The 24,157-nt window shown below is 44.6% G+C and overlaps 1 protein-coding gene across 14 annotated transcripts in view; it reads right to left on the reverse strand.

Moving 5' to 3' along the window:
• The window catches only part of PDE10A (phosphodiesterase 10A), a 605,978-nt gene that overhangs the window by 121,485 nt on the left and 460,336 nt on the right, over positions 1–24,157 (reverse strand). For all 14 annotated transcript variants that reach the window (XM_045008718.1, XM_045008721.1, XM_045008723.1 and 11 more), the window contains one exon: positions 16,977–17,005. Coding sequence is in view for 6 of the 14 variants with exons in the window: in XM_045008712.1 (XP_044864647.1) it covers positions 16,977–17,005 (29 nt within the window). In the remaining 8 variants the exon portion in view is untranslated. The remainder of the gene's footprint in view (positions 1–16,976; positions 17,006–24,157) is intronic.

The following is a 24,157-nucleotide window of genomic DNA, read 5'->3' on the forward strand; positions in this document are numbered from 1 at the left end:
TGGGGGACAATATTTATATCAAGACAATCTAACATCTTTACTTGTGATTTCTGAACCCAAGTTGGTTGAAAAATGGAAAGAATTGTACTTAGAACCTGGCAAAATAGAAACAACTAAGTGAAACAATTTTTTTTAATGTCAAGTTTTTGAGATTCAGTTCCCCTCACTTCCACCCTTTCAAAAACGTTTTTGCCAATAGAAAATGATGATGTCCAAGAGTTTTGTTTCACGTTTCATTTTTTCTTTTGCTATTCTGTGACTTTTCAAACCTTTTTCAATTTTTGAAAAGATGCAGAAAGGAAAAATGAAATTAACTCTGGGCCTCTAATTTTTCAATACTTTGCCACTCTGTAACTTTTGAAAAGTTGGAAGAGTTACAAAGCTTCATTGTTCCGTTTTCTGTTCTCACTTTTTCAAAAGTTGAGCAAATTCTGAAATGTTACAGAGTGGAAAAATGAAAAAAAATGGAAAAAACTCTACAAATCACTCAATCAATTGAATTTAGTGATAGAAGGGAATAAAAAGAAAAAATTGGAATGGGGGGAACAAAACAAAACAATTCAAATCTTTCAATTGCAACAACTCCTCTCCCCCAAAATATAAAACTATTCCTAAATGAAAGTTTTTATAACATTTTTTACTTTTGAAAAGCCATTTTTAATTGTGCAAGAGAGTCCAGAACCAAGTTGATGGTAGAACATGAGTCTGATTTTCATTTTAAAGTAATTTTTTCATGACACATGGTGTAAAGAAAAATGATTTAGCTAAGAAAAAACAAGTAAATTTCCATTTTAGAACTTTGAATAATTTAAGGTTTTTCCATCTATGTGCTCATTTTTACTCTGCAATAAAATAGCTTTCATTGAGCTCTTTGCTTACACTGTAAATTGCCTCTGACACAGACAAAAGTCTTTTTTGCAACATTTCCAGAAATTAAAATGTACCATTTATTGTCTTTAAAACTCCCACACAGACTTAAAACTACTTTAAAAATTGTATTTTTTCTGGGTATGGAGAACTCTAAAATTATTCAAGTTTATTATTTTCAGAATTCAATTCTTGAGCAGAGATATATTTACAATCCAATTACATTTGAACCTGTTTTGGGTTGTTACTGAAGGTAAGCAGTGCACTACCATAGTCTAGATTATTATATACTTTTTCTCAGATAATACAATATATGCTAACAAAGATGTCTACAACTTTATATACACATGTCCATTTGTAGTACTGTGTTTTAATCTGTGCATGTTAGACGGAGTCCATTAAAATTATGCATATGAAAAGTGCATCATACTTATTTAATACACTACACATATTACATACAGAGTTACTGATATTAAACATTTGAGGAAAAGGGAGACCCACATTTATACCCCAAAATTCTGCACTGCACATTTGTATGCAGATAAGTTAGCTTTGTACTCAATTGGCTCCAAGATCTATACTGAGGACCCAATGGTCTCTGGCTGGAGTTTAAGGTGTTTCTTATGACTTATACACCTATAAAAGAGTTGGGACTGGCCTATCTGAGGGATTGCCTCTCTCCCGCTTCCATACTGCCACAGCTGCAGTCATGGGAGATACCCAAGCTGGATCCCCTCACAATAAAAGAGAGGGAACAGCTGGCAGGGCATTCTCTGTCAGGACGCCACGACTCTGGAAACTGTTCCCCTGCTAGGTCCTAAATAACCTGAATCTGGAGGCCTTTTGAGCACGCTGCAAAATAAATGTGGTTGATAGGGTTTTTGGAGAGGAGTGAAGAAATGATTCCCAGAACATGTAAGGGGTGGAAAGGAGTTTCTGTAGGTGGCCGGCCGGCTGGTTGGCTGAGTTCCTGTTGAAATGATTAATGCTGCTGGGGTTTTACTGTAATGTTAATGGTGTGTTAGGGCATCTAGAGCTATGGCATCATTTTAATTATTTTAAATCTAAACAAAATAAAGTAAATTATTAAATATCCCCTCAATTATACAATTAACAGTCACATGAGTACACAGACAAATTAGTTTTATAGATAACCACACTATCCCCCTAATTTCAAAAGCCCTTCAGACATTTCTGGCATGTAAAAGGATATGGAGGACTGACCTCGGCATAAATGCACTCAGAAATCTTTCAGTTTCTCATAAATAGCCTGCTTTAGGGATTAAGGCTCAGTTACCTAACACATCAGTCCTCTGCCTAGAGGGTTACTAATCCAAGAAACTTGGTATCAGACTTCTCCTATACTTTCACAATACCTTTCTTCATAGCTGTCATGCAAAAAAAAGGTTCACAGTGCAAGCATGACACTTCAGCCTGGGTCTGTGGTCCACTGGACAATCTTCTTTTTAATCCTCTAGTGGAGACCTCACTATATTGGTTTCTGTCTCCTTCTCACTTTGCACACAAACAGAAACCAGAAATAAAGACTGGGTGTTTTTCTAAAAGCTATGCTCTAGGAATTATTTTGGGGAAGTTCTACAGTCTGCGTTATACAGGACTTCAGACTAGATCATCATAATGGTCCCTTCTGTCCTTGGATCTTTTCCCCATCTTTTCGAAATTATATTTTTGGACTTCAGGCTGAAAAGTTTGGACACCGCTGCCGCTGTCTTAGAAGGAAATATACTGCCTTATATTGATGTTTCTTCCCTCTCCAGAAGGAGCAGTTAGCCACTAGTAGCTAATGGGGCTAACTCCCACCACTGTCACAACTGTGTAGTGTGACTGATGTATTGCAGGGTGCAGTAGCACCTGATGCTACTGGCAGGACTCTTGGCATAGGTGCTGGAACTACAGGTACTGGGGGTGCTGCCGCATCCCCTGGTTGGAAGTGGTTTCCATCATACACAGGGTTTACAGTTTGGTTCAATGGCTCTCAGCATCCCCACTATAAAAATTGTTCCAGCACCCCTACCTCTGGGGGGAGGGGAGGATGGGGAGAGGAAGAAGTTGTTCTAGCCCCTGGAAGATGCAATATATATGGCTGCCACCAGGGGACTTTTGGCCCTCAGCCCATAGACTGCAAGCCTCAGAGGAAGGCAGTATAAAATAGGGAACACAGGCTTCACTGATTCTAACCCCACAGGTGCAGAATCTAGCATGCTTTGTACATTCTCTCAAACTCCTGAAATCCATGCACCATATGGAGAAGACACAGGCTATTTCAGATCACATGCTCCCTGCAGCCTCTGCTACTGCTTTTCCAGACCCAGCAACAAGTCATGGGGAATTTCTGAGCAGGGTGGAGTGGAGCTTCTGAGTCTGGTGATGAGTGTCAGGTTGTAGGGAGAAGAATTCTGAGACTGAGTTTCCTTTCCCGGAGGGATTGAGTGTATGCAGGGGAGATACTCTAAGCTATGGAAATGTTAAATAGGAAGAATAAAGAGGAGTCCAGTGGCACCGTAAAGACTAACAGATTTATTTGGGCAGCTTTCATGGGTAAAATGAGTGAAAATCATGGAGCAAAAATTACAGATACAGGCATAAATATATATTGGCACATGAAGAGAAGGGAGTTACAAGTGGAGAACCAATGTTGAAGGCCAATTTAGTCAGGGTGGATGTTGTCCACTCCCAATAATTGATGAGGAGGTGTCAATACCAAGAGAGGGAAAATTGTTTTTGTAATTAGCCAGCCACTCCCAGACCCTATGCAAGCCCGATTTGATGGTGTTATGTTTGCAAATGAATTGTAGCTCAGCAGTTTCTCTTTGAAGGCTGTTTCTGAAGGTTTTTTGTTGAAGTATGGCTACTTTTAAATCTGTTATTGAGTGTCCACGGAGACTGAAGTGTTCACCCACTGGCTTTTGTATGTTACCATTCCTGATGTCTGATTATGTAGAGACTGTCTGGGTTGGCCAACGTACATGGCAGAGGGGCATTGCTGGCACATCATGGCATATATTACATAAGTAGATGTGCAAGTGAATGAGCCTACTGATAGTGTGGCTGGTGTGGTTGGGTCCTATGATGGTGTCACTAGAGTAGATATGGGGACAGAGATCCATCAACTTCATGAAAAAACTTGCACAGATACGGAGAGACATCTTCCTCTCCAAGTGCAAACAGATGAACATCATACCAAATGTACTGAAGGTAAAAAATCCATTGCAATCGACATACTATATTGACTATGGTTAGAGATTGTGCCACACACTCTCAAAGAAACTGAGGAACCACCTGATCAGCATCCTGTACAGCAAACAGGAGAAGGTCAAAAATGAGCTCTCAAAACTAGAGACTCTCATACAAAACCAACCTTCCACACAAACTTCCACATGGCTGGACTTTACAATAACAAGACAAGCCATTTACAACACACACTTTACTTCTCTACAGAGTAAAAAGGACAGTAAACTATCTGAACTCCTACATGCCACAGGCCTTCAACGCTGGTTCTCGACTTGAAAGGTTCTGGGTTGTAAGGTTCATTAATGATCTGGAGGGTGGCGTGGACTGCACCCTCAGCAAGTTTGCTGATGACACTAAACTGGGAGGAGTGGTTGATACACTGGAGGGTAGGGATAGGATACAGAGACACCTAGACAAATTAGAGGAGTGGGCCAAAATAAATCTATGAGGTTCAACAAGGACAAGTGGAGAGTCCTGCATTTAGGATGGAAGAATCCCATGCACTGCTAAAGACTAGGGACCGAATGACTAGGCAGCAGTTCTGCAGAAAAGGACCTAGGGTTTACAGTGGATGAGAAGCTGGATATGAGTCAACAGTGTGCCCTTGTTGCCAAGAAGGCTAAAGGCATTTGGGGCTGTATAAGTAGGGGCATTGCCTGCAGATCGAGGGACGTGATCATTATCCTCTATTCGACACTGGTGAGGCCTCATCTGGAGTACTGTGTCCAGTTTTGGGCCCCACACTACAAGAAGGATGTGGAAAAATTGGAAAGAGTCCAGTGGAGGGCAACAAAAATGATTAGGGGGATGGAGCACATGACTTATGAGGAGAGGCTGAGAGAACTGGGATTGTTTAGTCGCAGAAGAGAAGAATGAGGGGGGATTTGATAGCTGCTTTCAACTACCTGAAAGGGGGTTCCAAAGAGGAGAGATCTAGACTGTTCTCAGTGGTAGCAGATGACAGAACAAGGAGTAATGGTCTCAAGTTGCAGTGGGGGAGGTTTAGGTTGGATATTAGGAAAAATGTTTTCACTAGGAGGGTGGTGAAACACTGGAATGGGTTACCTACGGAGGTGATGGAATCTCCTTCCTTAGAGGTTTTTAAGGTCAGGCTTGACAAAGACCTGGCTGGGATGATTTAGTTGGGGACTGGTCCTGCTTTGAGCAGGGGGTTGAACTAGATGACCTCCTGAGGTCCCTTCCAACCCTGATATTCTATGAACTCCCTTCTCTTCATGTGCCAATATATATTTATGCCTATATCTGTAATTTTCACTCCATGCAACTGAAAGCTTTTTTTTTTTACACCCAGGAAAGTTATGCCCAAATAAATCTGTTAGTCTTTAAGGTGCCACCAGACTCCTCGTTGTTTTTGTGGATACAGCCTAACACGGCTACTCCTCTGATACTTAAGTAGGAAGAGGAGAGTGAGTATGTGGAGGGCTATTTCTTGAGCTGGTGAGGATTTGGGAGGCTGCAAGCTGGAAGAGTATGTGTTAGGTTGGCTTAGGTTGGTTAGGTCAACTGATGAATGAGATTGTGTGTAAATCGGACAGGAGATGGTAGGATCAGAGCTAGATTGGAGGAGCAGAAATTGGTTTAAGAGAGAACACTGAAGGAGTAACAGTATAAAACTATTATTTTCTCCAACACTTTCCTTTTCTGTAGAGTGCCCCAGTTTTTCACTTCAAAAATACAATCAACCTCAGGGGAGCGGGAACTGGAGGGAGGTGCAGATTGCTACTTGCAGCCCTACCACTTATTTTGGGAATGAGCTGTCACTCTAGGAATCGGCCTACTTCTTGTTACTTCCCGTAAGCAATGTCCAGATACATGACTATCCATGACTGAGAAAGAGAAAATTAGTTTCCTTACTTATAAATTTTATTTCCCATAACAGGAAGCATCTGGCTTGGATAAACTCTTCCTATATATCAAAATGTTTTTGATAAAACAGACTGTAGATGTAATAGTCTTTATTCTATTAAATTTACAATCTACAGTGGTATTACCTGTCTCTTCTAACTAGTTTACATAGTTTCAACTTCAGAAGATTTCATCTGTAATAAGAGTATGGTACTGCAGCAGACTCACAAAAGAGGTCCGAATTCAAAGCAAGGAGGAAGGAAGGGGTGGTCGGGGGGGAAGTGTTTAAGATGCCTGTATTGCTGTGAAATTAGTAAGGCTAACCTAATGAGTAATGCTGAGACCAGTTAATTCCCTCCATTATGAGAAATATAACTACAGGGAAGGAAACTAAATGTCTCCATTCTCAGGAACTTTTATTTATTCAGATATATATTTTGATTTTACACAAACTAGAAAAACTAAAAAGGCACACATTTCTCCCACTGTAGGGGATGTTTTGGAGGAAACTACGGGAAAAAATTCAATACTCAGAATTACACACACACACAAACACACACACGATACCTTTGGCTTCGCCGCTCAAGTTTATGCTTTTATATGGTAAATATGACAAATTACAGTTAGGTTCAGATTGGTCTGAGATGAGTGAGGTAGTGTTTCTTCTTTTCTATGATTTTGGTTTTAAAAAAACACAGCAGTTACACACCCCTCTCACTAGTTACCCCTCCCGCACCATGGTCATTTTAATGAATCTAGGTTTGATGCATGAACAGCTCAATCAAGTGACTTTCGCATAACTCTCCATACTGGCAGCTAGTTAGGTAGGTGGTAGGGGTAGAAGGTTCTAGAGCCCAGGTAGCTCTAACAAGCCTTAAACTGATGACTTGGGCAAATGTGTGTATTGTGCTGGGAGATTTGCGTTGACTTGTGTGGGTGGCAAATGAGAGATGCATGTTGCAGTGCGGGTCACTGTGTGTGCTGGTTGTATTGCTTTGTGGGTAGTTTGACTGATTTTTTTCAGGGAACTGTGCTGGGGGTTTGTGCATTGATTTGCGTGTGGGTTATGCTGGGAAATTTTGTGTTCCTTTGTGTGGATTGTGATAGGGAGTTAATGTTGAGTTGTATGAGTGGCAAATCAACCCCTGAAGAACTGTGGCAACTGGGCCAAGTAACCCACAATCTGTTCAGTCTTCCTCATATCATTGATTACAACCAATGAAATTAGCAGTAGCATGAGGGTGGTGATTGGTTGAGCTACTTCTCAAAGCACAACAGTCTAGGATTCTTGCCATAGAAACATCTTTCCAATAGTCACAGCAAATTATATATATCTTATACATTAAATATATATAATTTCCTGTAAAACAGGAGTACTTGTGGCACCTTAAAGACTAACACCACTAGCCATCACCTACAGCCCCCAACTAAAACCTCTCCAGCGCATCATCAAAGATTTACAACCTATCCTTAAAGATGATCCCTCACTCTCACAGATCTTGGGAGACAGGCCAGTCCTCGCTTATAGACAGCCTCCCAACCTGAAGCAAATACTCACCAGCAACCGCACACCATACAACATAAACACTAACCCAGGAACCTATCCTTGCAATAAAGCCCGATGCCAGCTCTGTCCACATATCCATTCAAGTGACACCATCACAGGACCTAATCACATCAGACACACCATCAGGGGCTCGTACACCTGCACATCTACCAACGTGATATATGCCATCATGTGCCAGCAATGCCCCTCTGCCATGTACATTGGCCAAACCGGACAGTCTCTACGCAAAAGAATAAATGGACACAAATCTGACATCAGGAATCATAACATTCAAAAACCAGTGGGAGAACACTTCAACCTCTCTAACCACTCAGTGACAGACTTGAAGGTGGCAATTTTGCAACAAAAAAACTTCAAAAACAGACTTCAAAGAGAAACTGCTGAACTTGAATTAATATGCAAACTAGATACAATTAACTCAGGCTTAAATAGAGACTGGGAATGGTTGGGTCATTACACCAATTGAATCTATTTCCCTATGTTAAGTTCTCCTCACACCTTCTATGGGCCATCTTAATTATCACTTCAAAAAGTTTTTTTTCCTCCTGCTAACGATAGCTCATCTCAATTGATTAGACTCTGCCTGTTGGTATGCATACTTCCACCTTTTCATGTTCTCTGTATGTATAAATATCTCCTGTCTGTGTGTTCCATTCTATGCATCCGAAGAAGTGAGCTTTAGCTCACGAAAGCTCATGCTAAAATATATTTGTTAGTCTTTAAGGTGCCACAAGTACTCCTGTTTTTTTTTGCGGATACAGACTAACACGGCTGCTACTCTGAAACCTGTCATAATTTGCTGTGACTAACAGTTTTGTAAGTGTTTGCCTGGAAAAGATGAATTGTACAATGCTTATTTCTTTCGTAAACCAAAAAAGACGGTTACTCACCGTTGTAACTGTTGTTCTTCGAGATGTGTTGCTCATATCCATTCCAGTTAGGTGTGCGTGCGCCGCGTGCACATTCGTCGGAAGATTTTTACCCTAACAACACTCGGTGGGCCGGCTGGGTGCCCCCTGGAGTGGCGCCGCTATAGCGCCGAATATATACCCCTGCCGACCCATCCGCTCCTCAGTTCCTTCTTGCCGGCTACTCCGACAGTGGGGAAGGAGGGCAGGTCTGGAATGGATATGAGCAACACATCTCGAAGAACAACAGTTACAACGGTGACTAACTGTCTTTTCTTCTTCGAGTGATTGCTCATATGCATTCCAGTTAGGTGATTCCCAAGCAGGGCCGCCCAGAAGGGGGGGACAAGTGGGGCACTTTGCCCCAGGCCCCAGGCCCAGCAGGGGCCCCCACGAGAGTTTTTCGGGGCCCCTGGAGCGGGGTCCTTCACTCGCTCCGGGGGCCCCGGAAAACTCTCGCGAGGCCCGGGCCCCTGGAGCTTCTTCGCTCCCGGTCTTCGCTGGCGGGGGGTCCTTCCACTCCGGGGCAGAAGGACCCCCCGCTGCCGAATTACCTCCGAAGCGGGAGCCGCCGCTGGAGTGCAGCCGGGTCTTCGGCGGTAATTCGGCGGCGGGGGGGGGTCCTTCCGTTCCGGGACCCGCCGCCGAAGTGCCCCGAAGACCCGCGGTGGGCGCTGCACTTCGGCGGCGGGTCCCACTTCGGCGGTAATTCGGCCGCGGGGGGTCCCCGCTGTGGGTCTTTGGGGCACTTTGGCGGCGGGTCCCGGAACGAAAGGACCCCCCCCACCGCCGACTTACCGCCGAAGCGGGGCCCCCCACCGCTGAAGACCCCGGGCCCCCGGAATCCTCTGGGCAGCCCTGTTCCCAAGCCTTATGTAGGCGGTGGGGTCGGAGTGAGATGTTGCAGAATGCAAAACTGCTGAGCCAAAGGCTGCATCATCTCTGGACTGTTGAACCAATGAGGCAAAGGTGTCGACTGAGGACCAGGTCGTTGCACGACATATCCCCTGGAAGGGTAAGTGAGCCGGGAAGGCAGCAGAAGAAGCTCGAGCCCTGGTGGAATGTGCAGTGAGGTGGCTCGATGGAACATGGGCCAAGTCAGAGGAGGTGCGGATGCACGATGTCATCCCAGATGAAATCTTCTGGGAGGAGACAGGTAGGCCCTTCGTTCGGTCTGCCAGTACGACGAAGAGTTGGGGCGTTACGAAAGGGCTTTATCCGCTCGAGATAGAATGCGAGCGCCCTACGGACGTCTAGGGAGGGCAAATGTGCTCCCCTTGCGATGAGTGTAGCTTCGGAAAGAAGACCGGAAGGAAGATATCCTGGTTGATATGAAAGGTCGACAGCACCTTGGGGAGGAAGGCCGGACGTGGTCACAACTGCACCGTGCCCTTGAGAAACACAGTATATGGTGGGTCCACCATGAGAGCCTGAAGCTCGGAGACTCGTCTGGCCGATGCAAAGGCTACAAGGAAAAAACTGTCTTTCAGGACAGGTATATTAGCGAGCATGTTGTCAGTGGCGCAAATGGGGCAGTCATAAGACTGGTTAGAACCAGGTTGAAGACCCAGGTTTTGGCGGGGCGGCGAACTTGGGGGTATAAACGTTCCAAGCCCTTGAGGAACCTAGAAACCACAGGGTGTGAGAATATGGTGTGGCCACTCTCTCCTGGGCGGAAGGTAGAGATGGCTGCAAAGTGTACCCTTAATGATGACCGCGCCAGGCGCTGCTGTTTGAGAGACCAGAGGTAGTCCAAGATGGAATGGATCGGAACCTCGGTGAGAGAAACATTGTGCGTTTCGTAGCTGCAGGAGAAACGCTTCCACTTGGCCAGATACGTTAACGGAGTGTGTTTCCTACCACCCAGTAGAATCCTGTAGAACCGAGGCCGAACAACGTAACTCGGATCGGTTTAGCCACACAGCAGCCATGCTGTGAGGTGCAGGGATTGCAGGTCTGGGTGAAGTTTGCCGAGGACCTGCGTTATGAGGTCTGGGCAAAGAGGCAGGGGAATCGTGTTGGGTACCGACAGGTCTAGCAACATGGGTGTGCCAGTGCTGCCTGGGTCACGCTGGAGCGATCATGATCAGGTGCGCTCTGTCCCTGCGGAGTTTTAGCAGGACCCTGTGAACCAGCGGGAACGGTGGAAAAGCGTACAGCAGACGGCTCGTCCACGGCATCAGAAAAGCCTCCAAGATCGAGCCCGGGGAGAGGCCTTGGAATGAACAGAACTTCTCTCTCTTTCTGTTCTCGCGAGAGCGAAGAGGACTATGCGGGGAAAGCCCCACTTCCGGAAAACGGAATGGATAACGTCTGGAGGAATCGACCAATTGAGAGACAGGAAGGATCTGCTGTGGCGAGCCACCAGAGTGTTCCGGACCCCTGGGAGAAAGGACGTTACCAGGTCTATCGATTGGGCTGAGCTGAAGTCCCGGAGTTGGATAGCTCCCTGCAAAGAGGGGAGGACCATGCTCCTCCGTGCTTGTTTATGGAACACCTGGCCGTTGTGTTGTCTGTGAACACCGAGACACAACGGCCTTGCAGGTGCTGCAGAAACGCCTGGTACACAAGGCAGACTGCTCTCAGCTCCCGGACATCGATGTGCAAGGCCAGCTCTTGAGCCGACTGAAGGCCTTGAGTGCGAAACTGATCCAGGAGAGCTCCCCTGCCGAGAGATGGGGCGTCCGTCCTGAGGGACACCGAGGGGTGAGGTGGATGGAACAGCATCCCTGCACACACCAGGGAGGGCGTCGACCCCCAGTCGGGGGAGCCTAGGACGCTCGGGGGGATCGAGGCGACCATGACTATGCTGTCTCTGCCCGGGTGGTACACCGAGGTGAGCCACGATTGAAGTGGACGGAGGCGAAGCCTGGCATGATTGGTTACGAATGTGCAGGCAGCCATGAGACCCAGGAAACCTAGGCAACTGCGAGCCAAAGTTGTCGGAAAGATCCGTAGACCTTGTATAATTACCATCGCGTGAAACCGAGGCTGAGTAAGCAGGCTCTGGTGAGACTGGAGTCCAGGATGGCCCCAATGAATTCTATTCCCTGTGTGGGAATCAGAGTGGATTTCTCTATATAGATCATCAGGCCTAAACGCAGGAATAGATCCTTGTCGACGCCCACATGACTGGTAACTTGGGCCCCGGTGGTCCCTCGAATGAGCCAATCATCTAGATACGGAGAACGTGTATCCGACGGTGGTGGAGAGAGGCAGCGACTACAGCCATGCACTTTGAGTACACTTGTGGCTGTATAGAGGCCAACCGGGAGGACCGTAAACTGGAAATGATGATGGTTGGCCACAAACCGTAGGTACCTTCTGTGTGGAGGATAAATGGCGACGTGAAAATACGCGCCCTTCATATCGAGGGCGGCATACCAGTCTCCGGGATCCAAGGATGGGATGACGGTCCCCATGGATACCATGCAGAACTTCAGGTGTATGATGAACTTGTTGAGTTCCCGCAGGTCTAGGATAGGTCTGAGACCTCCCTTCGCCTTGGGGGATTAGGAATTAGTGGGAGTAGAACCCTTTGACCCTTTCGTCCTTTGGTACCTCCTCTATAGCTCCGATGGTGAGGAGCGTCCGCCCCTCTTGCAAGAGGAATTGCTTTGGGGTCCTGACTGACACCTACGACAGCCTCAGCGACGCCTGCTGGCAAAGTCCTGTCTTTGTCTAGGTGCAGGGTAAGGGCGGTGAGGCTGGGGGCGGAAAGGTCGGTGCTGAGTCACCGGCGTGTGCATGCCGAGAGGGAGCGCACAGTGACCTTGCTGTCCTTTAGGCTTTGCAGCCTAGGGTCAGGTTTTTGTTTTGTTTTTTGGAGAACAGGCCTTTGCTATTGAAGGGCAAGTCCTGTATAGTGTGCAGCAGCTGCGAGGGAAGGCTCGATAACTGGAGCCATGAAATGCGCCTCGTGCCAACACCCGAGGCCAGAGTTGTGGCTGCGGAGTCATCTACATCCAATGAGGCCTGGAGGGAAGCTCTCACCTCCTTCTTCCAGGAGGGCAGCAAACTCTTAACGGGAGTTCTGAGGAACCGACTCCGTAAATTTGCCCACTGCCGCCCATAGTAGCGGCTAAGCAGGGCTTGCAGGTTTGCTACACGACATTGCAGGGCCCCTGCCGAGTACATCTTATGGCCCAGTAAGTCCATTCGCCTAGCCTCCTTGGATTTAGGGGCTGGTGCCAGCGGGCCATGGCGTTCCGTCTCATTGGCGGACTGGACGACAAGGGAGCGGGGTGTGTGTGTGTACATATAGGTGCCCGTAGCCCCTGGAGGATACCATGTACCTGCGTTCGACTCCCGTGCCCGCGGGTGGGTTAGTAGCTTGAGACTGTCAGATGGTATCCGCATTGGCCTTGATCGTCGGAATGAACGGTAGGGCCACTCTAGTGGGGGCGTCAGCCGAGAGAATGTCTACGACCAGATACCATATCTCCAAGACTTCCGCCACTTGGAGATCCATATTGAGTGCCACCCATCTCAGGAGGTCCTGATGGCCCCCCCCCCAAGTCGATTAGAGGAGGGCCTGAGGAGTACGCTCCTGCCACAGCCTCATCTGGGGAGGAGGAATAAGAAAGGCTGGGGAAAGCGGGTCCTGTGTGGGCTCGCGCTCCTGGACGACCTCCTGATTCGGTGGGATGTGGGAGTCCGGTGGCTGAACCGGGGCTTCCTCCGTACCGGTCGGAGGGGGGCAGCTAACTGTCGCCTCTGGCACCCAGTGCTCTGATGGAACAGAGGTAGGTCTTTGGCCTGATGGCACGCCCAAGATGTACAGGGTGACCACTGATGGGGTCAGGGTCCTGGGCCTGGGGCACCTGGAAGACTCCGGTGTGCACATCCGAATCACAGTCCTGCGCATGTAAACTGCCTGCGCAGGACGACAGTGATGCATGTTTGGATGGCCATGGAGGAGCTAAAAAGCCCTGGGCAGAGTCTCCCTCTCTAGCTGACATCGCTCGACGCGGCACCGGGGATCGGTACCGGGAGGCATACCGGTACCAGGAGCGAGAACGGGACCTGCGACCGGAGCGGCGCCGGGAGGTTGACTGAGATCTTGAGGCTCGACGTCGGGAGTGGTGACGGGAGTCCAGTGCCTGGAGCGGTGCCGGGAGCTGGATCGGCGCCGAATGTACCGGGCCGGCGAACGGGACGCTGATCGGTGCCGCGAGTACGACCGGTACCGAAATGGAGAACGGTGCTGGGACTGCGAGCGGCGTTGGCACCTGGATTGGTGATGGGACCGAGAACATCTGCGGGACTGCGATCGTGAACGGTGCTGCTCTGCGGTGCCGACGCAGGGTGGTCTGATCAAGGCAGGCTTGCCGATCGACTATATAACCCGCACCGACGGTGCCGGGGGTTGAGGCAGCGCAGGCGCTGTCATTGCAATCAACTCCCTCGACGTGGAAATGTCTCCGGCATGGAGGGAATAGTGAGCTCCACCACGGCTCGCACCGGGGAGCGTTCAGGTACTGGACTCGATGGCTCTTGTGTGGCTGGAGTCGACGGTGCCGATATTGTCGGTGCCATGGCAGGTATCGGAGCCAGGCGGTCCGACTTAGTATAGCGCTCGGGCTGCGGAGCAGGCGGCTCTGACGCAGCTTAATAGTGAGCTCAACCACGGCTCGTACCGGGGAGCTTTCCGGCACCGGACTCGACGGCTCTTGCGTGGCCGGAGTCGACGGTGCCGATATTGTCGGTGCCATGGCAGGTATCGGTGCCAGGCGGTCCGACTTAGTATAGCGCTCGGGCTGCGGAGCAGGCGGCTCGGACGCAGCAGGAGTCCTGTGCCTCTTCATCCTCCAGGAGAGGGATCCGTGCCGAGCGGACGTCGGTGCCAGCGACGGCAGGTGCCGAGAGGCCTTGGTGGTACCGGCGATCCGGTGCTGAGGGAGCGCTTCTTGAACACTGACCAGCGCTCGGTGCCGAGAGCGGAGGAGTAAGAGCTGCCTCCCTCAGGAGCTGCTTGAGACGAAAGTCTCGCTCCCCTATTGTTCTCGGCTTAAAGGCCTTACAAATGCAGCACTTATCTGTTAGGTGAGATTCCTCGAGGCACTTAGGAGAGGATCTCTTGTCGGCATCAGCTAGTGGCCGGCCGAGCACGGTTTGAAACCCTGTGAACCGGGCATAGTACCCGGCACCGGGTGCAGGGAAGGGGATAATCCCCGAACCCCTGTAAACTAAATACACAAACTATACTACAAATGACGAAAGTTAACTACAACTTTATAAATCTGAACTATATATACAAGAATTAATGAGAGTAACTACGAGTAGCTAGGGAAGTGGAGGTCAGCTAAGCCGCGCTCCACTGTTCCAACAACCGATACGGGTGGTAAGAAGGAACTGAGGAGCAGATGGGTCAGCAGGGGTATATATTCGGCGCTATAGCGGCACCACTCCAGGGGGCGCCCAGTCAACCCACCGAGTGTTGCTAGGGTAAAAATCTTCCGACGAACATGCACGCGGCGCGCGCACACCTAACTGGAATGCATATGAGCAATCACTCGAAGAAGAATATGGAGTTTCAAGATTACAATACACAATTTGCACTCAGTAGTTGGATTCAAAAACTTAACTACTGTGCATGTAATCCCTGGGACTTCAAACAGATTTCACATATATCTTAGATAAATAGTCTCTACCAGACTTATCTCCTCAAGGACTCAGACCACAGTGAAGATGAAAACTGCAGATGTACAATATAATCCCAGGTGTGAAACTGAAACCTGAAAGGCTAGTCTTGATTCAGACACTGATGCTACTGGATTTATTTGAGAGTAATTAATTTACACATGTATAATTATTTATATTAATAACTTAAATACCAGGATAGTGTCAGAAAAGTAACTAATGCTACACAATGCTTTTCTTATTTCCTGTTCTTTGTCTAACTTTTATTTTATGCTGTCTGATTGTTATAAGGATTATAAGCATGTCATTGTGATCTTAGTAATGTTTAAGAAATTTGGAAAGACTGACTTTAAAGTAAGTCCTTACTCTTTAAATTTCCACCCATTTAAAAGATTCTAACCTATTTCTGGGCAGAAGGTTTACTTAAAAGGTTATTTTATCATCACTTCTCCCTCACAGACAGATATACTAAAAGGTTTGCATGACAAATGTATTGAAAATATGCTTAAATAATAAACTGATCACTTTTGGATTTACTTTTAAGTGCAGTATATACTTAAATTCCATTTAAAGTAATAGAATTGTTACTCTAGATTTTGTTTTTCTATGTTGTAGTCTTCTGTGGTAACTTTTGATTCTGTTAAAAGTTAAAGTTGCTACATGAAAAATATATCAAAAAATAAAACATTTGTAAATCTTGAGAAAAAAATGTATACAAATATTTTGATTGAGATACTGAACTTGACTGACTATAAAACTTTCTACCTTTAGCTTATTCAAAGTTATCATAAGATTGATGGTTATTGGGCTGATGTTCCATTTTCCCCTCTCTGTGAGGGCACCATTAATAGGTGTGAAAGAAAGAGGGCACTGAAAAAAGACCATCCTTTGGCTAGGGCTGATACATCAAGCAAATCCACCATTCATAAGCAAAGTGTAGAAAAGGCTGTTGATGTCCCTTGATGACATGATTATATCTATAACTGGCTGATGACACAAGACAGACAAAATAATGTCATTGGTGGAAGAGAGTCAACAGTGACAAAGGGAAGAGCAGAGAAGTGTTTTTAGAAGGAATAAAGAAGGTGGTAACTGTTTGTTTGTGTGGCAGATGGAAGGTTAAGAATGCAAATAGAGCAGAATTATTGACCAAAATATCAGGGTATAACATGGGAGCAAAAAGACATCACCACCTAGTTATCACAAGATACTACATGGTAGATTATGGGTAACTCATTCAACATGAAGTATTTGTTCACTGTATATATCTCCCAAATAAATAGGACACTGAGACAGAAAGAAATACATCATTCTCAAACACTGAAGTTGTGTCACATTAGTTTTCATTCAATAGATTGCAAAATATTTTACATCAATGAATTTAGTTCTTCTGTACCCTACCATATCTCAAACGGCAGAATTATACAGGACATAATCCTTGCCTTGTTTCCTCTTCAATAGTATCATGCATGACATCTCTCATGGTAGTAATACTGATTAAATAGTGGGTAGTCATATTTACAATTAATCAGAAAGTTCAAAGTTGCTATGAATTTCCTGTTTTCGTTTAAGCAGCCTTGTTCACATGGGATCATACCAGTAGTTCCCGTATAATCTCCCTTATTTTGCTAATGAAAAGTAGTGAACTTCACTCATTTACAACTAATCAAATGTTTTGAATGCTAGGATTTTGTTTTTAATTGCTCTGCAAGTTGTCAGTTAGATATACTTCTCTGGAGATCTGATTCATTCAGGGAATAGAGCAAAGCCTTGATCAGAGACTGAAAGAAAGTTACCTCAAGTGACCAGTGGCCACAGAGACCTCTCTTTTTTCTCTAGTGTGGGATGGAGAGACATCTGTAAGCAGTACTTACCCTGCTGACTTCCTTAGGAGTCGACTCATCTGTGAGGAAACAAAACAAACAATTAGGCACTCTGGGAAGGTTCTAGAATGAATGTAGAACAAGATATTGTCCTTCAAGAAACTTTTGTTCTGTTGTACAAGACTTTCTCTGACTTAGTTCATTATTTTGGTCGAAATGTCTGTTTTTACTGATATATATTCAACTGGCTTGCCAATAATTAAGGAGTATAAAATTCCACACCTAGAACCACAGCAACAGTTTGATTAAACAGGTGGCTTCACTGTGTGCCGTAACACTTAAATTAGGACTCTATTAGACAAGCTGGGGAAGAGAGTTACCACCAGATCCCACATATGCAATGCTAGAAACTGAGGGCTTGATTCTGCTCCACTTGAAGCCAATGACAATACCCCCATTTACTTCTTTGGGTGCAGGAGAAAGCCTTAGTGACATTGATGATGTTGTCTGGCATAACATTCAAAAAAAGAAGCATAAATTATAGAAATATATCTCACTATGTTTTCCATTTTTAGAATATATACAGGCTGTACTGTGCATTTTTTGAAGTTTACATTTAAAGTTATAAAGACAGATATAGAAACACGGCATATCTTTAAAAGCATTGTGCAACATTTCAGCAAGTGAGCAAAGGGAAAGTGATCATACAGTAAGAGACCCATTACCACATGAAGGTGATTGTGAATCTACAACCTCATGCGTCTTCTGCTGCATAATTATTTCTTATAAGAAAACATGGAACAATCTGTATCTTTCTATTTTTGATCCCACAAGCTAAATTATTACTTTTTGGACATTAACTCCAAATCACAAATCGATTTCTTCATACAAAAAAGGTCATATCCTTATTGGATCCCATATGTATACATATTTGCATGTATCTGCCTAGATGTGGATTTTCAAATACTGCATCTCTGCCAAATGCAGTCATAGCAATACCCCAGCATAACCACAACTGCCTTTATTTGGTCACACTTTGTTCCCCTGAATAGGGTTCATTGTATCTCATACCCACTATCAAAGGAATTAAAAAAAAAGTGTTTGTGACATAGTTCTGGACAAAATTTACAAGGAAAGTCTGATATCGTGTTCATCTCCCCAGATTTGTTTGAAAGATGCTAAGTAGAATAACAAATTTCATGTTTATGAACCAGCATTATGCCTTACCTTAGTTACAAAAAATAAATCTTACATTGAAAATTCTATGCAGAAAGAGTACAGAGACATGCCCAGCTGAGCCATTTTAATTAGTCCTGTTAAATACTTATCAGCGGACCCCATGCACTTTGCAATGTGACATACTCATTGTACATGGAAGTGTACATCAAAGACAATAGATCACCTTCCCTGGCTGGATCAGTCCAATGTGATTGTCCTTGCAATCACATAGCTTTCATAGCATTTCAAGACGTGATTCTCACTACAACTCCAAATGATAGCTAGAACATGGATAAACCAAATGCCACAAACCTAAAATCAGCAAAGAGTCTATCATGTTATATGCAGCCTGATTAGACCTCCATTTAAGATAGTAATTCCAATGTCTTAAACACCAATCCATGGCTAGATATTGTTGTGCACCTTCACATTGTGATTTTAGACTCCTCTCTGAGCTAAATAATTTTAGGTGTATTATCTGCTTAATTTGAAAAAGCATTTCATTCTTCCTGTAAATGTTTTGTGCAAGGCTTTGGTATATGGGTTATCAGACATTTTGAGGTCTTGCAGTTCACAGTTAATTCCTTTATTATTATTTATATTTTGTAGTAAGGAAACATGTAGAGGCCTCAATCAAGGCTTGGACCTTATTAGTGCTAGGTACAGGACATGCAACATGAATACACCGTCCCTGTACCAAAGAATTTACAATCTAAGCGCATCGATAAGCGGATATAACAAACAGATAGGGAGGAGGGGATGACACACACAAGGAATCAATGAGACAATTACGATTAGAATAATAAACAGCAGTCACAACACACTAGCCTCCTAGCCACTGTCTTTTTATTGGGGAGGAAGGCGGGGATGCATCACAATGGTAAGTTTTAAGAAGGAGTTTCAGGAAGGACAATATAGTGGTGTTGCAGATTTTTCCATTACGTTCCTCCCCGTGGCAACATTGGGAAAAGCACAATGGTATCTGAGGGAAAGCAGAGGTTGAAGGCTAGATGCTAAACAAGAGGTGACAGGACAGGGCTACGGCATCAAGGGTCTTAAAAGCAAAGACAAGTTATTCATTCAATATTCATAAACGGCCTATTCCAAAGTCCACTGAAGTCAATAGAATGTTTCCACCGTCTTCAATAGGCTTCGGAGAAGGCCCAAAACCAGCAAGCTTTCGCGACAGACATGTCCCAAATGGAACTTAAACCACAGTGTTTAATATGTTGAGTTTCAATTCTTCCAAACTGAACTACATGAGAACTTTATTTGCTGCTCAGTATAAAAAGAATATACTGGTACATTAAAATTCCAACTCTCAGTCTCCATGGGGAAAGCATGTTACTCAAGACAGAGTAACAGTAATTGAGGCAAAACAGTCCCCAACCCACATCATAACAATGGGCTCTGTAATAAAGTGCGGCTCAATTCTCCTCTATGTCTGAGAGTCACTTGGCACATGAGGAGAGTAGGCGGGACAAGCTGGCTCCCTGATTTAAGCCTAGCTCTGAGATAAGTTACAGCAGGGGGCCACAACCTTCGGCATGCGGCCCATCAGGGTAATCCACTGGGGGGGCCACGAGACATTTTGTTTACTTTGACCATCCGCTGGCACTGGCCCCTGCAGCTCCCAGTGGCCATGGTTCGCCATTCCTGGCCAATGAGAGCTGCAGGATGCGGCAGGCCTCAGGGACGTGCTGACCACCACTTCCCATAGCTCCCATTGGCTGGGAATGGTGAACTGCCTTACTATAGAGTTAAAAGCTTAGGGCAAAATTCAGTCCCATTCTAAGTAGATGGTTCTCATTTAGTCCATGGGGATAGGCGGAATTGACAGAATTTGGCCCTTAGTGGAAAGAGGAATACCAAACGCATGTAGTACACAATTTTCAATACAATTTTTTCATTAATGTTTTGACCAACCAATCCATGGTGTCCATCTTTATTGACAACTAAGTCCATGGCAAGTTTAAATTTTGGAGTTAAGAGACTGCAAAAAAGAGTGTGCTGGGAAAGTCTTCTATTATCATGATCTGTTAATTTAAAATTACTGAACAAAGTGTTAAATTTAAAAAAAAATCAGCTTTGAACTGATGGGGGGAAAATATCAGCCATTCCCCCACTTCCCCAGAAAGTTATAAACAATTAAAAAACAGGGTTTAAAATGAAATTTCTTCCTTTGTAATGACTGCTGTATGTTGTCACTAATATGACACTAAAAAGAAAACAATGGTCCATAAAATCAGTCCTTCCTTCACTTACCTGAGTGCAGGGTTTCAAGCAAGGGTCACACTAGAATAGCTCCCACTGGCTTGGCAAGACAGCACTTTTTTTTTTTTTAAATTTAAAGAGGCTATCATCTTGTGCTCCAAATGCTAAACTTTCAATTAACATTAACTCTCGAGCTCTTATGGTTGAAAATTTTTCAAATGTGAACCAAGTCTAACAGTGCAGTGATATCTCCCTGATTCCACAGACAACCTGAAACAATGATTTGGAAAAGCATGACTTGCCCCAGTTTGTTTCAGTGGCTGTTAACATTGAAGCATAACAATGACAATTTCATTGACAACATTGTTAACTCTTGTTAAAATGGCAGATCATGCAGAAAAACCTGCATATTCTACAGTGAATGGTCTCCCATTTTGGCATACCAAACAGATTGATCTTTCTTTGTGAACAGAGCCTGGGAGAGTGCATCTACTTTATTTCCAGCTCAGTCTCTACCATCAGGGTGTAACTTAAGATATTCTGTAATAGTCTCTGGAATCATTAACACCAAGCACTGTGTAAAGAAAGGATCTGGGGAATTTAGTTCCTGCACTGTATGAGTTGCTAATGTCATCAACTGTTGCAGGAGCAATATACGTATATCCTGTTTTTCAGATATTAGAATCCTTTGGGATATTACTACAGTCTGGCTGGCTGTGGAGAGAAACAATGCTGATAATCATTCCTGCTATAGTTCAATATGTGTATAGATGATAATTCCCAGAAAAAAAAATACCTGACTTTCAAGAGACAAAATATGCCATGTTCCTGGGAACTCTTATAATTAACTCGGCCACATTGCTCATAGTTGTGTAATACACCGTCTCTTACAATTGTGGTTTGTGAGGTACCTTCAATTAGTTAGCAGAGCTGCTTCCATCACACCTCTGAAGAATGTGCAATTGAAACAAGAAGTGGGTTTGCCATTCTAAAAACTTGCAGTTGGGCATGTGTCAGTTTTCGAGCAGAGTTCCTTCAGTTAGGCTGGTGCTTAGAACCTAAAGACTGATAAGTTTCAGGGAATTAAGGTTAACATCCTGCAAGGAGGGAAAGGTAATAGTTCAGCTACAAAATGGGGGGAATATAACCAAGTAGCTATCCAGCTCATTAAAGCAGTTACTTTTTAAATCCTTTTCCTTAATACTTTGCAAATTTACTTTAAAAAAGCCGCAACACCATCATACCCAGGCATTAACGATGCCACAAAGGAAGTGTGGGATAGTGAGGGGAAGTGCCATAAAAGGATCTCAGTTTTAAGTGGTTCACAATTTGACAACTTTGAATGCCTCAGCCTTAGTATGTGTAATTATGACTAGCATCTCTACATATAGCACCACAGGTGTGCATAGCACTTAACATGGTAATTAAAGATAACCCCTGACCAGAAGAGCTTCCAGTCTAAACTAAACGTGGGAAGACTGGAGAGGAAACAGAGAAAAAGATTAGAAGGCTGAATGGAAAGAGTACATAGAAGGTGGTTATGGGGATACAGTTTAATCTCAGAGTGACTAACACCAGAGTTACAAACTGACCGCTCAACCACACACCTCATTTGGAACTGGAAATATGCAATCAGTCAGCAGCAGAGACACACACATACAAAAAGCAAATACAGTACAGTACTTGTTAAATGTAAACTACTAAAAAATAAAGGGAAAGCAACATTTCTTCTGCATAGTAAAGTTTCAAAGCTGTATTAAGCCAATGTTAAGTTGTAAACTTTTGAAAGAACAACCATAATGTTTTGTTACGAACATTTCAGAGTTATGAACAACCTCCATTCCCGAGGTGTTTGTAAATCTGAGGTTCTACTGTCTTCTTCTTCTTTCATGTGGCTTGGGTAGGTAGCAACAACTACAAATTTATATCTAAATTTGACAGCCAGCACATTACCGCAGAAGTGAGCTGCTGAATATCCTTCAGGGCCCCAGCAAAAGAACAAAGGGGACACTCAGATATGATGTGCTCTATTCTTTGTGCCTGGTGATCACAATTGCATACAGGGGTTTGCCTCATTTTCTATTTAAAGAGGGTTTGTCCACATCTCCCATGAGATGTCCTGATGAGATTCAATCTGCATCAGTCTTTCTGACACAAATCAAAATGGTGGTTCCTCAACAGGATCAATGACAAGTAGTTTGTTTTGAGTGAAATGTTCCATGTGACTCTCCATTGAGCCTCAGCATCGAAGTTGGGTGTAAGGGTCTTGATACGGTTGCATAGAGGGTTGCAGAATTATAATCTTATCTTTGGTGGGTTCTGCAGGTCATGGTGCAGTGGGATACTCGCATTTGCATTAACAATGGTTAAGAAAGCGAGATGTCTGTGCAGCCCTTTGAATCTGTGGAGGCTTGATGTGCGATAGGACCGTAAGCCAGTCAACTGTAATTGGGAGGTACAGTACAAATCAAGCTACTTGCTAAGTTTGTTTTCGTTTTATAATATTTTGTGTAAAGCAAGAACCTTAATTTTGGAATTTCTTGATTTTTGTGCTTTCAAAGTTTCATCCTTCGGATATGCATATTTCATAATAGAAGATGTAAACTTCTATTTTACAGAGGGGGATGATTCTCTCACAGCTGCACATGGGTAGACTAGAGTTGTAATGAAAAAAACATGACGACAAGCAGTCTTTCAGCATCTCAACCACAATTTATCTGATGGGTGTATTGAGGAGACACCTAGTAGGATGACCAGTCATTTGTAGTTAAGAACTTATTAGTAACAACAGTATTGTATTTTCCCTTGGGTGTTGAACTGCTTTCTGTTCTGTGCAGAAAAATAATGCGGTACTATATTGGAATATGTTTCAGGTGCACAGATTAAGGGCTGATGTTTATGTTCAACAGGAGCTTTAGTGGGGGGAAACTACAATATGAAGTCAGGTCAAATATAGCCCAGATTTACACCTCACAGAACTCCATGGAAATCAAAGGGACTTCTGGGATATGAGTCAGGAGAGATTTTTGTTCCAGAGGCGGGGGGAAAGAAGAAAAGAAAGTAGTGGTAGTCTAAGCTTCACCCACAAACTCCACACACTTGAGATCCCAAAATGATATACTGCTCAAGGTAGAGTGGTCATCAATTAAAAATATGATGATGCATTCTCTCTGGGCTCTTTTGGGCCCCTTGAGTTTAGTTTGCTCATGTTTAGCCATGGATGATACAATACCCTCATGACTTATGAGCAGGCCTCTAGCAGTTGTGACTGGACAGAGTCAAGTGAGGCCATAACATGATTCTTCACTGTGTCTGAGCACATGGGAACCACAGTGGTTGTGGCTTCCTGATCCCAAGCCACTAGCTCTGACACTAGTTAGAACTGCATAGAACTGCAAAGGAGGACTGGACATATTACTTGTATTACAGTAGCGCTTAGAAGCCCCAACTAAGATTGGGGACCAGTTGTGCTGGGTGTTATACAAACATTAGGTGGGGGAGGAGGTGGTAGCACCGCCTGTCATTAAGGATGCCTGACACTCATTTATAGGAACCTGTTTTATGTTGCTTCTAACTTTGTCGAACTACAGTTTGGGCTGAAATTTTCCAGGCCAGATGCCTGACTCAGGCTGATTTTTGAAACTTTCAGACAAAACAGTTGACCCATTTCAGAGAAAAAGGCTAGTGGAAAATACACTGTTTTGCTCATGTTAAAAAAAAATCTGGTGATCTTTTATTTGAACAGCTCTAGCTCCCCCATGCTACAAAGTTACACACGAAATATGTATGGTAAAAGTTTA

This window comes from Mauremys mutica, chromosome 3 (assembly GCF_020497125.1).
Source record: "Mauremys mutica isolate MM-2020 ecotype Southern chromosome 3, ASM2049712v1, whole genome shotgun sequence".
Classification (NCBI taxonomy): Eukaryota; Metazoa; Chordata; order Testudines; family Geoemydidae; genus Mauremys; species Mauremys mutica.